The sequence below is a fragment of the Oncorhynchus kisutch genome, linkage group LG17 (genome assembly GCF_002021735.2).
Source record: "Oncorhynchus kisutch isolate 150728-3 linkage group LG17, Okis_V2, whole genome shotgun sequence".
Lineage (NCBI taxonomy): Eukaryota > Metazoa > Chordata > Actinopteri > Salmoniformes > Salmonidae > Oncorhynchus > Oncorhynchus kisutch.
The window spans coordinates 87,263,012-87,281,685 of NC_034190.2; the positions used below are offsets into that span (position 1 = coordinate 87,263,012).

At 43.4% G+C, this 18,674-nt stretch overlaps 1 protein-coding gene across 1 annotated transcript in view; it reads left to right on the top strand.

Annotated features, from left to right (window-relative positions):
- Positions 1 to 770: 770 nt before the first annotated feature.
- Positions 771 to 18,674, top strand: part of kcna2b (potassium voltage-gated channel, shaker-related subfamily, member 2b) — an 18,620-nt gene continuing 716 nt past the window's right edge. Inside the window, exons 1-4 of the mRNA XM_031794898.1 lie at positions 771 to 1,232; positions 8,621 to 8,832; positions 15,501 to 15,744; positions 17,064 to 18,674. The exon at positions 17,064 to 18,674 is cut by the window's right edge and continues 716 nt beyond it. Coding sequence (XP_031650758.1) covers positions 8,642 to 8,832; positions 15,501 to 15,744; positions 17,064 to 18,161 — 1,533 coding nt within the window. The 5' untranslated portion in view covers positions 771 to 1,232; positions 8,621 to 8,641 and the 3' untranslated portion in view covers positions 18,162 to 18,674. The remainder of the gene's footprint in view (positions 1,233 to 8,620; positions 8,833 to 15,500; positions 15,745 to 17,063) is intronic.

Consider the following 18,674-nt stretch of genomic DNA (forward strand, 5'->3'; position numbering starts at 1 on the left):
CAGGTGGCAGAACAGGTTTAACGACAGAGAGACAGATGCTACAAATCACTGCCACGGTTATTGAGAGCCCTGGCTGGCTGGCCCACTCATAGCTCATGCATATATTAAACACACACACTGCTCACGCCTCGGACACGTTTACTGCCACGCACACACACACACACACAGACACACACACACGCACACACACACACACACACACACACACACACACACACACACACACACACACACACACACACACACACACACACTGCTCACACCTCAGACACGTTTACCGCCACACACACGCACACACACACGCACGTACACACACACACACACACACTGCTCTCGCCTCGGACATGTTTACTGCCACGCACACACACACACACAAACGCACGCACGCACACACACACACAGTAAAAGCAACCATGTGGATGTATTTGGCTAGAAGGTATACAGCTTATCCTCGTATAGCAAATAAACCTCTAACTGTCACGCATTCTTTATAATTTCTTGTTATTAATATCCTCTTTACACAACTTTCTTGGCTCAACTAGTCTTTAGTTTTAGTGTTGTGTTTTTAGTTCTGGTTTTTAGTATGTTACCATATACAGGTCATCGTGCCATGGAGGTGTCTCTCTTAGAAACAGCATTAACATTAGTTCAACTAGCTGAGGATCCAGGATAGACATTTTTACAAATTCTAATAATAACTCGGGGGAACCGTTTCTGCCTATTCATGCGACGCTTCCCCTTTAATGTGAACATCGAGGAGTGGCGGAGAGCAGAGGGGAACGGAACCGCTCTTTGTATGCGCGACAATGTCCAACTGCAGCCTGTGCGTTTTAGCGCCAACCAGCTGAATGATGGCGAATTGTGAGAGACATGAGAGAAACAGAGAGAGAGAGAGAGAGAGAGAGAGAGAGAGAGAAACAGACAGACAGGGGACGGGGTTACATTAGATACATCGTGTCTGTTTAACTTGTAGCGAGCTCCGGAGAGAAAGGGCGGAGAGCAACAAATGAGGATACATTTTCAGTGTTTATGAGTCAGGACCCCAGCATCAACCACAGCGGAGAGAGCATCGAGTCAGGACCCCAGCATCAACCACAGCGGAGAGAGCATCGCGGCGGGTCCCCAGCATCAACCACAGCGGAGAGAGCATCGCGGCGGGTCCCCAGTATCAAGCCTTCACCAGCCGAGAGAGCATCGAGGCGGAGCACCGCGGCATTGAGAGCGGCATCAGGGTGATTGCTGCATGTCTTCTCTCTCTGAATGCTGAATGCCTAGAGAGCGGCGAGCTCGACTAACTAGGCTGATTATGACTGAATCGGCAGCTGCTGTGAGCTGCTATGAGCATAGTGCATGGAGCCTGCTGTGTTCTGCCTGTCTATCTGATATGATGAACCGCCCCGGAGAGAGAGAGGTGCCGCGGCAGTAGAGCATGTTGTCAGAGACACCTGCCGCTCCTAACGGGCACTGACTGGTTCTAGCCTGGTTCTAGCCTGGTTTGTAGGTTTCTCTGCTGCTAAAAGAGAGACAAACACACTGAACACGGTCAGTAAGACAGACGACAGTATGGTGATGATGATAATAGTAACGGTGATGATGATGGTGATGATGATGAGGCTTGATAGTTGCCTGCACTTGGACGAACAGGTGTGTGTCTCTCATCACATATATAATATAGCTCTGATGTTTTCATCCCTACTGAAAACACTAACAGAGAACATGAAAGGACTGTGTTATTCCACGGATTATGAAATTCAGACTGAAATGGATCCTGTTATTTCTATCATTATTACTTTGTGCATCAATGGCTCTTCCCCATCAGATAGATGTGGTAATAGTGGTGCTGAAGAAAGCCAAACAAATGCCATATCATTTTGTGACCACAGGGTAAAATAACAACCTTCAGATAGATGTGGTAATAGTGGTGCTGAAGAAAGCCAAACAAATGCCATGTCATTTTGTGACCACAGGGTAAAATAACAACCTTCAGATAGATGTGGTAATAGTGGTGCTGAAGAAAGCCAAACAAATGCCATATCATTTTGTGACCACAGGGTAAAATAACAACCTTCAGATAGATGTGGTAATAGTGGTGCTGATGAAAGCCAAACAAATGCCATATCATTTTGTGACCACAGGGTAAAATAACAACCTTCAGATAGATGTGGTAATAGTGGTGCTGAAGAAAGCCAAACAAATGCCATATCATTTTGTGACCACAGGGTAAAATAACAACCTTCAGATAGATGTGGTAATAGTGGTGCTGAAGAAAGCCAAACAAATGCCATATCATTTTGTGACCACAGGGTAAAATAACAACCTTCAGATAGATGTGGTAATAGTGGTGCTGAAGAAAGCCAAACAAATGCCATATCATTTTGTGACCACAGGGTAAAATAACAACCTTCAGATAGATGTGGTAATAGTGGTGCTGAAGAAAGCCAAACAGATGCCATATCATTTTGTGACCACAGGGTAAAATAACAACCTTCAGATAGATGTGGTAATAGTGGTGCTGAAGAAAGCCAAACAAATGCCATATCATTTTGTGACCACAGGGTAAAATAACAACCTTCAGATAGATGTGGTAATAGTGGTGCTGAAGAAAGCCAAACAAATGCCATATCATTTTGTGACCACAGGGTAAAATAACAACCTTCAGATAGATGTGGTAATAGTGGTGCTGAAGAAAGCCAAACAAATGCCATATCATTTTGTGACCACATGGTAAAATAACAACCTTCAGAAAGGAACACTGTTTTACACACCAACACAAACATCTTCCACGTCCTTCTGTCTTTATGCATGGATCTATGATCATAAACGATAGTTACCTGCCGGGCCGCCACTACCCTGCCCTGTGTCTTCACAGTAAGACCTTCTGTCTTCATGCATGGATCTATGATCATAAACGATAGTTACCTGCCGGGCCGCCACTACCCTGCCCTGTGTCTTCCCTGTGTCTTCACAGTAAGACCTTCTGTCTTTATGCATGGATCTATGAACATAAATTATAGTTACCTGCCGGGCCGCCACTACCCTGCCCTGTGTCTTCACAGTAAGACCTTCTGTCTTTATGCATGGATCTATGATCATAAACGATAGTTACCTGCCGGGCCGCCACTACCCTGCCCTGTGTCTTCACAGTAAGACCTTCTGTCTTTATGCATGGATCTATGATCATAAACGATAGTTACCTGCCGGGCCGCCACTACCCTGCCCTGTGTCTTCCCTGTGTCTTCACAGTAAGACCTTCTGTCTTTATGCATGGATCTATGAACATAAATTATAGTTACCTGCCGGGCCGCCACTACCCTGCCCTGTGTCTTCACAGTAAGACCTTCTGTCTTTATGCATGGATCTATGATCATAAACGATAGTTACCTGCCGGGCCGCCACTACCCTGCCCTGTGTCTTCACAGTAAGACCTTCTGTCTTTATGCATGGATCTATGATCATAAACGATAGTTACCTGCCGGGGCGCCACTACCCTGCCCTGTGTCTTCACAGTAAGACCTTCTGTCTGTATGCATGGATCTATGATCATAAACGATAGTTACCTGCCGCACCACCACTACCCTGCCCTGTGTCTTCACAGTAATTCGCTGAAGGACTAGCTACATTACCTTTCTGCTGTTCAAGGCAGGGTCATTATGTTCTACAGGACTAGCTACATTACCTTACTGCTGTTCAAGGCAGAGTCATGATGTTCTACAGGACTAGCTACATTACCTTTCTGCTGTTCAAGGCAGAGTCATGATGTTCTGAAGGACTAGCTACATTACCTTACTCCTGTTCAAAGCAGCATCGTGATGTTCTACAGGACTAGCTACATTACCCTACTGCTGTTCAAGGCAGCGTCATGATGTTCTACAGGTCTAGCTACAATTACCTTACATTACCTTACTGCTGTTCAAGGCAGCGTCATGATGTTCTATAGGTCTAGCTACAATTACCTTACATTACCTTACTGCTGTTCAAGGCAGCATCATGATGTTCTGCAGGACTAGCTACATTACCTTACTGCTGTTCAAGGCAGCGTCATGATGTTCTACAGGACTAGCTACATTACCTTACTGCTGTTCAAGGCAGCCTCATGGTGTTCTACAGGACAGGGAGAACGGGTGTAAGAGGGGGTGTCTCATTCTGCTGATCCCTGCATCTCTGAGCCATATTTTAAGAAGTGCTCTCTTTATGAAAAGTGTCCCTCCCTGCGCACCACCACCGTCACCCCTTCACCTACAGAACGGGTACCAACCAGTGTCTGAGCAGAGGCAGCACAGGCTGAGAAGCTAGGTGGCGAGGGCTCCAAGGTAGACAGCCCTCCCCCTCCCAATAGACGCACCCCCGGGGTAAATGTGATACATAGCCGTCTGTCAGCAGTCAGGCTCCATGGTTACCGTGGGTGTAATACCGGTGTGTATTTCAGGTGGTGATGTGATACTGGTGTGTATGTCAGGTGGTGATATGATACTGGTGTGTATGTCAGGTGGTGATGTGATACCAGTGTGTATGTCAGGTGGTGATGTGATACTGGTGTGTATGTCAGGTGGTGATGTGATACCAGTGTGTATGTCAGGTGGTGATGTGATACTGGTGTGTATGTCAGGTGGTGATGTGATACTGGTGTGTATGTCATGTGGTGATGTGATACTGGTGTGTATGTCAGGTGGTGATGTGATACCAGTGTGTATGTCAGGTGGTGATGTGATACCAGTGTGTATGTCAGGTGGTGATGTGATACTGGTGTGTATGTCAGGTGGTGATGTGATACTGGTGTTTATTTCAGGTGGTGATGTGATACTGGTGTGTATGTCAGGTAGTGATGTGATACTGGTGTGTATGTCAGGTGGTGATATGATACTGGTGTGTATGTCAGGTGGTGATGTGATACTGGTGTGTATGTCAGGTGGTGATGTGATACTGGTGTGTATGTCAGGTGGTGATGTGATACTGGTGTGTATGTCAGGTGGTGATGTGATACTGGTGTGTATGTCAGGTAGTGATGTGATACTGGTGTGTATGTCAGGTGGTGATGTGATACTGGTGTGTATGTCAGGTGGTGATGTGATACTGGTGTGTATGTCAGGTGGTGATATGATACTGGTGTGTATGTCAGGTGGTGATATGATACTGGTGTGTATGTCAGGTGGTGATGTGATACTGGTGTGTATGTCAGGTGGTGATGTGATACTGGTGTGTATGTCAGGTGGTGATGTGATACTGGTGTGTATGTCAGGTGGTGATGTGATACCAGTGTGTATGTCAGGTGGTGATGTGATACTGGTGTGTATTTCAGGTGGTGATGTGATACTGGTGTGTATGTCAGGTGGTGATGTGATACTGGTGTGTATGTCAGGTGGTGATGTGATACTGGTGTGTATGTCAGGTGGTGATATGATACTGGTGTGTATGTCAGGTGGTGATGTGATACTGGTGTGTATGTCAGGTGGTGATGTGATACTGGTGTGTATGTCAGGTGGTGATGTGATACTGGTGTGTATGTCAGGTGGTGATGTGATACTGGTGTGTATGTCAGGTGGTGATGTGATACTGGTGTGTATGTCAGGTGGTGATATGATACTGGTGTGTATGTCAGGTGGTGATATGATACTGGTGTGTATGTCAGGTGGTGATGTGATACTGGTGTGCATGTCAGGTGGTGATGTGATACTGGTGTGTATGTCAGGTGGTGATGTGATACTGGTGTGCATGTCAGGTGGTGATGTGATACTGGTGTGTATGTCATGTGGTGATGTGATACTGGTGTGTATGTCAGGTGGTGATGTGATACCAGTGTGTATGTCAGGTGGTGATGTGATACCAGTGTGTATGTCAGGTGGTGATGTGATACTGGTGTTTATTTCAGGTGGTGATGTGATACTGGTGTGTATGTCAGGTGGTGATGTGATACTGGTGTGTATGTCAGGTGGTGATGTGATACTGGTGTGTATGTCAGGTGGTGATGTGATACTGGTGTTTATTTCAGGTGGTGATGTGATACTGGTGTGTATGTCAGGTGGTGATGTGATACTGGTGTGTATGTCAGGTGGTGATGTGATACTGGTGTGTATGTCAGGTGGTGATATGATACTGGTGTGTATGTCAGGTGGTGATATGATACTGGTGTGTATGTCAGGTGGTGATGTGATACTGGTGTGTATGTCAGGTGGTGATGTGATACTGGTGTGTATGTCAGGTGGTGATGTGATACTGGTGTGTATGTCAGGTGGTGATGTGATACTGGTGTGTATGTCAGGTGGTGATATGATACTGGTGTGTATGTCAGGTGGTGATGTGATACTGGTGTTTATTTCAGGTGGTGATGTGATACTGGTGTGTATGTCAGGTGGTGATGTGATACTGGTGTTTATTTCAGGTGGTGATGTGATACTGGTGTGCATGTCAGGTGGTGATGTGATACTGGTGTGTATGTCAGGTGGTGATGTGATACTGGTGTGTATGTCAGGTGGTGATGTGATACTGGTGTGTATGTCAGGTGGTGATGTGATACTGGTGTGTATGTCAGCCTGTGATTTATACATGTCTAGCATATGTGTATTTAATGTGATATTGTGATTTTATTACTAACGTGTATTTATTTTTTATACTATTGTGTATTTAAACTGGTTGTCACGCCCTGACCTTAGAGAGACGTTTTATGTCTCTATTTGGTTAGGTCAGGGTGTGATGTGGGGTGGGCATTCTAGGTTTTGTTTTCTAGGTTTCTTTATTTCTATGTTTTGGCCGGGTATGGTTCTCAATCAGGGACAGCTGTCTATCGTTGTCTCTGATTGGGAATCATACTTAGGCAGCCTGTTTTCCCTCCTTTCAGTGTGGGTAGTTGTCTTTGTTAGTGGCACTATAGCCCTGTTAAGCTTCACGGTAGTTTGTTGGCGCCATTTATTACAATAAAAGGAAAATGTATGTTCACCACTTTGGGCCACTTCTTTCGCCGTCCGTGACACTGGTAAAGTCTTGGTAATATAATATTAGTGTGTCAGCCTGTGATTCATAACTGTCGAGGATAATTCTGAACCAATTTGTCTCTGATTTAATATTTCATTCAGACTTCTTCAATAATGCAGACCCAGCTCCTCTCGGTTGCTACAGACAGTCCTTTAACAGATCAAATATTACCAATCTGCTCCCCATTATGGAAAATAGACACCAAGTTTGTCCCAAATGGCACCCCATTCCCTATATAGTGCACTACTTTTGACCAAGGCCCATATGTGCACTAGGTGGGGAATAGGGTGCCATTGAGGATGGACACATCAACAACTGCATGCTTCCCTCTCTGCAGCATTTAGAGAACCATCTCAGAGCTTGACCTTGGATAGATGTGGTAATTGGAGACTAATGTATGTTTGCATCCCAAATGGCACCCTATTCCCTAGTCCACTACTTTTGACCAGGGTTATACCCTATTGGCCCTACCCTATGGGCCCTCGTCAAAAGTGCACTATATAGGGAATAGGGTGCCATTTCAGGACGCAGGCAAAGTGTATCTATCACGTAGAGATTGTATGGAATGGATGGAGCTCTCAGCGTCTAATCAGGTTATCCTGGTGGTCTTACTGGCCTATAAGAGAGATGATCCGGTCTGACTGGGGATACTATTGATCAGTGGCTCATATGAAAGAGAACTCATTACCAGTAATCACTTAATACAAGCAGACAGGATGGCGTCGTCACATTATTCATAATGTAGAGACGATCCCCAAAAACATCTAATAACATAACATGGAGCATGTCTGTGTAAAGTGCTTTTCAGTCCAGGAATAGGTGTAATCCGTGTCCGGGAAACCAGCCCTGTTTGAAGTGACGTGATTCATTGTTTTTATGTTGTGTTTGTCAATTTGTGAGTCATATCTCACCATCCTATTATCTTATCCTGTTTTATCATCAAATCCGATCATCCTATCCTATCATCCTATCATCATATCCTATCATCCTATCATCCTATAATCCTATCCTATCATCCAATCCTATCATCCTATCCTCATATGCTATAATCCTATCTTATCATCATATCATCAAATCCTTATCATCCTATTTTATCATCCAATCCCATCATCCTATCTTATCATCCCATCATCAAATCCTATCATCCTATCCTATCATCCCATCATCAAATCCTATCATCCAATGCTATCATCCTATCCTATCATCATATCCTATAATCATATTTTATCGTCCTATCATCATACCGTCAAATCCTTATCATCCTATTTTATCATCCTATCATCAAATCCTATCATCATATCATCAAATCCTACCATCCTATCCTTTCATCCAATCCTATCATCATATCCTCATATCCTATAATCATATCTTATCATCATATCATCAAATCCTTATCATCCTATTTTATCATCCAATCTTATCATCCTATCCTATCATCCTATCATCATATCCTATCATCCTATCCTATCATCATATCATCATATCTTATTGTCCTATCCTATCATCATATCCTTTCATCCTATCCTATCATCGTATCATATCATCATATAACCCTATCATCCTATCCTATAAACCTGTCATTTTATCCTATCACCATATCATCCCAACCTATCATCCCTTCTGCCCCCTCCCTCTCCCTGTCTTAACGCTGCAGGCTCCGCCCTCTTCCTCCACCATGACGGTTGCTACGGGTGACCTGGGGGACGAGGCAGCGGCCCATCCCGGTGACCCGTACGAACCAGAACCGGACTACGAGTGCTGTGAGCGCGTGGTCGTCAACATCTCTGGGCTGCGCTTCGAGACTCAACTGAAGACCCTCTCCCAGTTCCCTGAGACCCTGCTGGGGGACCCCAAGAAGAGAATGAGGTAACTATAGTACTTCAGTAATATTGGTTATACTGTATGTTAACTCTTAGAAGAGAATGAGGTGACTATAGTACTTCAGTAATATTGGTTATACTGTATGTTAACTCTTAGAAGAGAATGAGGTGACTATAGTACTTCAGTAATATTGGTTATACTGTATGTTAACTCTTAGAAGAGAATGAGGTGACTATAGTACTTCAGTAATATTGGTTATACTGTATGTTAACTCTTAGAAGAGAATGAGGTGACTATAGTACTTCAGTAATATTGGTTATACTGTATGTTAACTCTTAGAAGAGAATGAGGTGACTATAGTACTTCAGTAATATTGGTTATACTGTATGTTAACTCTTAGAAGAGAATGAGGTGACTATAGTACTTCAGTAATATTGGTTATACTGTATGTTAACTCTTAGAAGAGAATGAGGTGACTATAGTACTTCAGTAATATTGGTTATACTGTATGTTAACTCTTAGAAGAGAATGAGGTGACTATAGTACTTCAGTAATATTGGTTATACTGTATGTTAACTCTTAGAAGAGAATGAGGTGACTATAGTACTTCAGTAATATTGGTTATACTGTATGTTAACTCTTAGAAGAGAATGAGGTGACTATAGTACTTCAGTAATATTGGTTATACTGTATGTTAACTCTTAGAAGAGAATGAGGTGACTATAGTACTTCAGTAATATTGGTTATACTGTATGTTAACTCTTAGAAGAGAATGAGGTGACTATAGTACTTCAGTAATATTGGTTATACTGTATGTTAACTCTTAGAAGAGAATGAGGTGACTATAGTACTTCAGTAATATTGGTTATACTGTATGTTAACTCTTAGAAGAGAATGAGGTGACTATAGTACTTCAGTAATATTGGTTATACTGTATGTTAACTCTTAGAAGAGAATGAGGTGACTATAGTACTTCAGTAATATTGGTTATACTGTATGTTAACTCTTAGAAGAGAATGAGGTGACTATAGTACTTCAGTAATATTGGTTATACTGTATGTTAACTCTTAGAAGAGAATGAGGTGACTATAGTACTTCAGTAATATTGGTTATACTGTATGTTAACTCTTAGAAGAGAATGAGGTGACTATAGTACTTCAGTAATATTGGTTATACTGTATGTTAACTCCTAGAAGAGAATGAGGTGACTATAGTACTTCAGTAATATTGGTTATACTGTATGTTAACTCCTAGAAGAGAATGAGGTGACTATAGTACTTCAGTAATATTGGTTATACTGTATGTTAACTCCTAGAAGAGAATGAGGTGACTATAGTACTTCAGTAATATTGGTTATACTGTATGTTAACTCTTAGAAGAGAATGAGGTGACTATAGTACTTCAGTAATATTGGTTATACTGTATGTTAACTCTTAGAAGAGAATGAGGTGACTATAGTACTTCAGTAATATTGGTTATACTGTATGTTAACTCTTAGAAGAGAATGAGGTGACTATAGTACTTCAGTAATATTGGTTATACTGTATGTTAACTCCTAGAAGAGAATGAGGTGACTATAGTACTTCAGTAATATTGGTTATACTGTATGTTAATTCTTAGAAGAGAATGAGGTGACTATAGTACTTCAGTAATATTGGTTATACTGTATGTTAACTCTTAGAAGAGAATGAGGTGACTATAGTAATTCAGTAATATTGGTTATACTGTATGTTAACTCTTAGAAGAGAATGAGGTGACTATAGTACTTCAGTAATATTGGTTATACTGTATGTTAACTCTTAGAAGAGAATGAGGTGACTATAGTACTTCAGTAATATTGGTTATACTGTATGTTAACTCCTAGAAGAGAATGAGGTGACTATAGTACTTCAGTAATATTGGTTATACTGTATGTCACACAGTGTGTACACATGCTGCTCCAGAGACAGTACTGTTCATTTCATATTGTATTTGTCACATACACATGGTTAGCAGATGTTAATGGTCACATACACATGGTTAGCAGATGTTAATGGTCACATACACATGGTTAGCAGATGTTAATGGTCACATACACATGGTTAGCAGATGTTAATGGTCACATACACATGGTTAGCAGATGTTAATGCGAGTGTAGCGAAATGCTTGTGCTTCTAGTTCCGACAATGCAGTAATAACCAACAAGTAATCTAACTAACAATTCCAAAACTACTGTCTTATACACAGTGTAAAGGGATAAAGAATATGTACATAAGGATATATGAATGAGTGATGGTACAGAACAGCATAGGCAAGATACAGTAGATGGTATCGAGTACAGTATAACATATGAGATGAGTATGTAAACAAAGTGGCATAGTTAAAGTGGCTAGTGATACATGTATTACATAAGGATGCAGTCGATGATATAGAGTACAGTATATACGTATGCATATGAGATGAATAATGTAGGGTAAGTAACATTATATAAGGTAGCATTGTTTAAAGTGGCTAGTGATATATTTACATCATTTCCTATCAATTCCCATTATTAAAGTGGCTGGAGTTGAGTCAGTGGCATTGTCAGTGTGTTGGCAGCAGCCACTCAATGTTAGTGGTGGCTGTTTAACAGTCTGATGGCCTTGAGATAGAAGCTGTTTTTCAGTCTCTCGGTCCCAGCTTTGATGCACCTGTACTGACCTCGCCTTCTGGATGATAGCGGGGTGAACAGGCAGTGGCTCGGGTGGTTGATGTCCTTGATGATCTTTATGGCTTTCCTGTAACATCGGGTGGTGTAGGTGTCCTGGAGGGCAGGTAGTTTGCCCCCGGTGATGCGTTGTGCAGACCTCACTACCCTCTGGAGAGCCTTACGGTTGAGGGCGGAGCAGTTGCCGTACCAGGCGGTGATACAGCCCGACAGGATGCTCTCGATTGTGCATCTGTAGAAGTTTGTGAGTGCTTTTGGTGACAAGCCAAATTTCTTCAGCCTCCTGAGGTTGAAGAGGCGCTGCTGCGCCTTCTTCACGATGCTGTCTGTGTGAGTGGACCAATTCAGTTTGTCTGTGATGTGTATGCCGAGGAACTTAAAACTTGCTACCCTCTCCACTACTGTTCCATCGATGTGGATAGGGGGGTGTTCCCTCTGCTGTTTCCTGAAGTCCACAATCATCTCCTTAGTTTTGTTGACGTTGAGTGTGAGGTTATTTTCCTGACACCACACTCCGAGGGCCCTCACCTCCTCCCTGTAGGCTGTCTCGTCGTTGTTGGTAATCAAGCCTACCACTGTTGTGTCGTCCGCAAACTTGATGATTGAGTTGGAGGCGTGCGTGGCCACGCAGTCGTGGGTGAACAGGGAGTACAGGAGAGGGCTCAGAACGCACCCTTGTGGGGCCCCAGTGTTGAGGATCAGCGGGGAGGAGATGTTGTTGCCTACCCTCACCACCTGGGGGTGGCCCGTCAGGAAGTCCAGTACCCAGTTGCACAGGGCGGGGTCGAGACCCAGGGTCTCGAGCTTGATGACGAGCTTGGAGGGTACTATGGTGTTGAATGCCGAGCTGTAGTCGATGAACAGCATTCTCACATAGGTATTCCTCTTGTCCAGATGGGTTAGGGCAGTGTGCAGTGTGGTTGAGATTGCATCGTCTGTGGACCTATTTGGGCAGTAAGCAAATTGGAGTGGGTCTAGGGTGTCAGGTAGGGTGGAGGTGATATGGTCCTTGACTAGTCTCTCAAAGCACTTCATGATGACGGATGTGAGTGCTACGGGGCGGTAGTTGTTTAGCTCAGTTACCTTAGCTTTCTTGGGAACAGGAACAATGGTGGCCCTCTTGAAGCATGTGGGAACAGCAGACTGGTATAGGGATTGATTGAATATGTCCGTAAACACACCGGCCAGCTGGTCTGCGCATGCTCTGAGGGCGCGGCTGGGGATGCCGTCTGGGCCTGCAGCCTTGCGAGGGTTAACACGTTTAAATGTTTTACTCACCTCGGCTGCAGTGAAGGAGAGACCGCATGTTTTCATTGCAGGCCGTGTCAGTGGCACTGTATTGTCCTCAAAGCGGGCAAAAAAGTTATTTAGTCTGCCTGGGAGCAAGACATCCTGGTCCGTGACGGGACTGCACTGTTTGTATTCGGTCATGTTACCAGACACCTTGCCCTGATTAAAAGCAGTGGTTCACGCCTTCAGTTCCACACGAATGCTGCCATCAATCCACGGTTTCTGGTTAGGGAATGTTTTAATCGTTGCTATGGGAACGACATCTTCAACGCACGTTCTAATGAATTCGCACACCGAATCAGCGTATTCATCAATATTGTTATCTGACGCAATACAAAACATAGTACTTCAGTAATATTGGTTATACTGTATGTTAACTCCTAGAAGAGAATGAGGTGACTATAGTACTTCAGTAATATTGGTTATACTGTATGTTAACTCCTAGAAGAGAATGAGGTGACTATAGTACTTCAGTAATATTGGTTATACTGTATGTTAACTCCTAGAAGAGAATGAGGTGACTATAGTACTCAGTAATATTGGTTATACTGTATGTTAACTCCTAGAAGAGAATGAGGTTAGATAGTACTTTGTAATATTGGTTATACTGTATGTTAACTCCTAGAAGAGGATGAGGTTAGATAGTACTTAGTAATATTGGTTATACTGTATGTTAACTCCTAGAAGAGGATGAGGTTAGATAGTACTCAGTAATATTGGTTATACTGTATGTTAACTCCTAGAAGAGGATGAGGTTAGATAGTACTTCAGTAATATTGGTTATACTGTATGTTAACTCCTAGAAGAGAATGAGGTGACTATAGTACTTAGTAATATTGGTTATACTGTATGTTAACTCCTAGAAGAGGATGAGGTTAGATAGTACTTCAGTAATATTGGTTATACTGTATGTTAACTCCTAGAGGATGAGGTTAGATAGTACTCAGTAATATTGGTTATACTGTATGTTAACTCCTAGAAGAGGATGAGGTTAGATAGTACTTAGTAATATTGGTTATACTGTATGTTAACTCCTAGAAGAGGATGAGGTTAGATAGTACTCAGTAATATTGGTTATACTGTATGTTAACTCCTAGAAGAGGATGAGGTTAGATAGTACTCAGTAATATTGGTTATACTGTATGTTAACTCCTAGAGGATGAGGTTAGATAGTACTCAGTAATATTGGTTATACTGTATGTTAACTCCTAGAGGATGAGGTTAGATAGTACTCAGTAATATTGGTTATACTGTATGTTAACTCCTAGAGGATGAGGTTAGATAGTACTCAGTAATATTGGTTATACTGTATGTTAACTCCTAGAGGATGAGGTTAGATAGTACTTAGTAATATTGGTTATACTGTATGTTAACTCCTAGAGGATGAGGTTAGATAGTACTCAGTAATATTGGTTATACTGTATGTTAACTCCTAGAGGATGAGGTTAGATAGTACTTCAGTAATATTGGTTATACTGTATGTTAACTCCTAGAGGATGAGGTTAGATAGTACTTAGTAATATTGGTTATACTGTATGTTAACTCCTAGAAGAGGATGAGGTTAGATAGTACTCAGTAATATTGGTTATACTGTATGTTAACTCCTAGAGGGTGAGGTTAGATAGTACTCAGTAATATTGGTTATACTGTATGTTAACTCCTAGAGGGTGAGGTTAGATAGTACTCAGTAATATTGGTTATACTGTATGTTAACTCCTAGAGGATGAGGTTAGATAGTACTCAGTAATATTGGTTATACTGTATGTTAACTCCTAGAGGATGAGGTTAGATAGTACTCAGTAATATTGGTTATACTGTATGTTAACTCCTAGAGGATGAGGTTAGATAGTACTCAGTAATATTGGTTATACTGTATGTTAACTCCTAGAGGATGAGGTTAGATAGTACTCAGTAATATTGGTTATACTGTATGTTAACTCCTAGAGGGTGAGGTTAGATAGTACTTCAGTAATATTGGTTATACTGTATGTTAACTCCTAGAGGATGAGGTTAGATAGTACTTCAGTAATATTGGTTATACTGTATGTTAACTCCTAGAAGAGGATGAGGTTAGATAGTACTCAGTAATATTGGTTATACTGTATGTTAACTCCTAGAGGATGAGGTTAGATAGTACTCAGTAATATTGGTTATACTGTATGTTAACTCCTAGAGGATGAGGTTAGATAGTACTCAGTAATATTGGTTATACTGTATGTTAACTCCTAGAGGATGAGGTTAGATAGTACTCAGTAATATTGGTTATACTGTATGTTAACTCCTAGAGGATGAGGTTAGATAGTACTCAGTAATATTGGTTATACTGTATGTTAACTCCTAGAGGATGAGGTTAGATAGTACTCTTATACTGATAACTCTTTAAGGTTGAATGTTTTCTATTTATTGGCATTTCTTTCTGCTTGTATCAACTACTGACATTGAGGGCTCTTTTCAATCCGTTTTGCAGAAATTCAGCGTTACAGTGTGATTGAAATTTAAAAGCAATGTTCCTGTTGTTAGTGGAGACTGCGTTCACAGTAAACACTGAAAATGCTCAATCTGAAATTACCTTTCCATTTCTATGTCGTAATCTGTAATACTTCAGCAATAAAATCTATGAAGTATTAGAACATCATTCAACACCCCCCCCCCCCTCTCTTTCTCCAGGTCTGTCTGTCTCTGTGTTTAAGGTATTACTGCATTAAGTATTACTACCCCCCTCCCCCTCTTTCTCCAGGTACTTTGACCCTCTGAGGAACGAGTATTTCTTCGACAGGAACCGGCCCAGCTTCGACGCCATCCTCTACTACTACCAGTCAGGCGGGAGACTGCGTCGGCCGGTGAACGTCACTCTAGACATCTTCTCTGAGGAGATCCGGTTCTACGAGCTGGGAGAGGAGGCCATCGAGATCTTCAGGGAGGATGAGGGCTTCATCAAGGAGGAAGAGCGACCTCTTCCAGAGAACGAGTTCCAGAGACAGGTACATTCTAATGATGGATGGTTTTTGTATGTGTTTTTATTTTGAGGCTGCAGTTACAATTAGAAAAGTCATTTTAGCCGCTTTGCAACTGAGTTGCTTCTTGATTGCTCCTCCCACCCGTACCCCTGAACCACCCGTACCCCTGAACCACCCGTACCCCTGAACCACCCGTACCCCTGAACCACCCGTACCCCTGAACCACCCGTACCCCTGAACCACCCGTACCCCTGAACCACCCGTACCCCTGAACCACCCGTACCCCTGAACCACCCGTACCCCTGAACCACGCGTACCCCTGAACCACCCGTACCCCTGAACCACCCGTACCCCTGAACCACCCGTACCCCTGAACCACACGTACCCCTGAACCACCCGTACCCCTGAACCTCCCTCCCCAACTCATCGGAAACTTGGTTACGTCCAGTTGAAACCAGTGAATCAAAACAAATGCTTTGGTCAAATGATGAATTTGAAGGTTGGAAACTCCAGCCCAGTAGTCACTTCAACACAGCTGTCAGTGGTGAGGAACAGTGGTCAAGGTGAACATAAGAGACCCGAACGGACCTGAATAAATAAATAGCATCAGGACTAGTTATGAATCATATCCATCAGGACTAGTTAAGGTTCATGTCCATCAGGACTAGTTAAGGTTCATGTCCATCAGGACTAGTTAAGGTTCATGTCCATCAGGACTAGTTAAGATTCATGTCCATCAGGACTAGTTAAGGTTCATGTCCATCAGGACTAGTTAAGATTCATGTCCATCAGGACTAGTTAAGATTCATGTCCATCAGGACTAGTTAAGGTTCATGTCCATCAGGACTAGTTAAGGTTCATGTCCATTAGGACTAGTTAAGATTCATGTCCATCAGGACTAGTTAAGGTTCATGTCCATTAGGACTAGTTAAGGTTCATGTCCATCAGGACAAGTTAAGGTTCATGTCCATTAGGACTAGTTAAGGTTCATGTCCATCAGGACAAGTTAAGGTTCATGTCCATTAGGACTAGTTAAGGTTCATGTCCATCAGGACAAGTTAAGGTTCATGTCCATTAGGACTAGTTAAGGTTCATGTCCATCAGGACAAGTTAAGATTCATGTCCATTAGGACTAGTTAAGGTTCATGTCCATCAGGACTAGTTATGGTTCATATCCATCAGGACTAGTTAAGGTTCATGTCCATTAGGACTAGTAAAGGTTTATGTCACACATTTTAGTGTCTAGTTAACCTAAACTGTTAACATCAAGTACATCTCAGAGACTATTTGCTGTCTGCTGTAACATTTTATGAATAAAAACATTGACCTTTGACCTTTAACAGGTGTGGCTGCTGTTTGAGTATCCCGAGAGTTCCGGCGCGGCCCGTATCATCGCCATCATCAGCGTCATGGTGATCCTGATCTCTATCGTGTCCTTCTGCCTGGAGACACTCCCCGTGTTCCGGAACGACGAAGAGGACGATGGCAACAAGGTGTTCCAGCCCTTCAACAACTCCACCTCTTCCTACACGTCTTCCTACTTCACTGATCCCTTCTTCATCCTGGAGACGCTCTGCATCATCTGGTTCTCCTTTGAGTTCCTCGTCCGCTTCTTCGCGTGTCCTAGTAAAGCCGGGTTCTTCGGTAACATTATGAATATCATTGATATTGTGGCGATTATTCCATATTTCATCACGTTGGGCACCGAGCTGGCAGAGAAACCGGAGGACGGGCAGGCTGGGCAGCAGGCCATGTCCCTGGCCATCCTCAGGGTCATCCGGCTGGTCAGGGTGTTCAGGATCTTCAAGCTGTCCAGACACTCCAAGGGGCTCCAGATCCTGGGCCAGACACTGAAGGCCAGCATGCGGGAGCTGGGTCTACTCATCTTCTTCCTCTTCATCGGAGTCATCCTCTTCTCCAGCGCTGTCTACTTCGCCGAGGCCGACGAGGCGGACTCACAGTTCAGCAGCATCCCAGAAGCCTTCTGGTGGGCCGTGGTCTCTATGACCACCGTCGGCTACGGCGACATGGTGCCCACCACCATCGGCGGGAAGATCGTGGGCTCTCTCTGTGCCATCGCTGGCGTGCTGACCATCGCCCTGCCCGTCCCCGTCATCGTGTCCAACTTCAACTACTTCTACCACCGGGAGACGGAGGGTGAGGAACAGGCGCAGTACCTGAACACACCCAGCGTGCCCAAGGCCGACTCAGCCGAGGACCTGAAGAAGAGCGGCCGCAGTGGGAGTGGATCCACCCTCAGTAAGTCAGACTACATGGAGATACAGGAAGCTGCACTGAACCACAGCACTGAGGACTTCAGAGCAGAGAGCCTCAAGACAGGAAACTGCACCCTGTTGGCTAATGCAAATCAGCAAGCTAATTCTAACGCATTGGCTAACACCAACTACGTCAACGTCACCAAGATGAGAACGGATGTATAGCCTCTTTCAGGCGTTACCACAGTGACTTCCTTGGCTGTAGAGGTGCAGGGGGACTGGAAGGAAAGAGTAGAGTGGGGAGAAGACTGAGGAAAATCCCCTCCTCTCTGATGTTGAAAAGGCTTGGAGTCCCTACTGTGGGAGAACAGAATGGATCACATAAACTCTGGTAAGAGCAGAGATCCGGCATCTCATCCCCCCCAAAACAGATCTGTTCCTAACTCAACCCCTTGCCCTTCCTTCTCCTGTTGGGAGTTGAAGCGTCCGTTCAGTGACTGCATGGCGTTAGTCTGGGCTTTGTAGTAGTCGTCTATAGGCTCAGCTCTGCTCGCTGCAGTAGTCCAATAGTAGCCAAACTGCCCACTGGTACTAGACTATATAAACACACTGACAGGAGAACGAGACCACACCCTTATCTTGTTCCACACTCTGCTCAAACTGCCCACTGGTACTAGACTATATAAACACACTGACAGGAGAACGAGACCACACCCTTATCTTGTTCCACACCCTGCT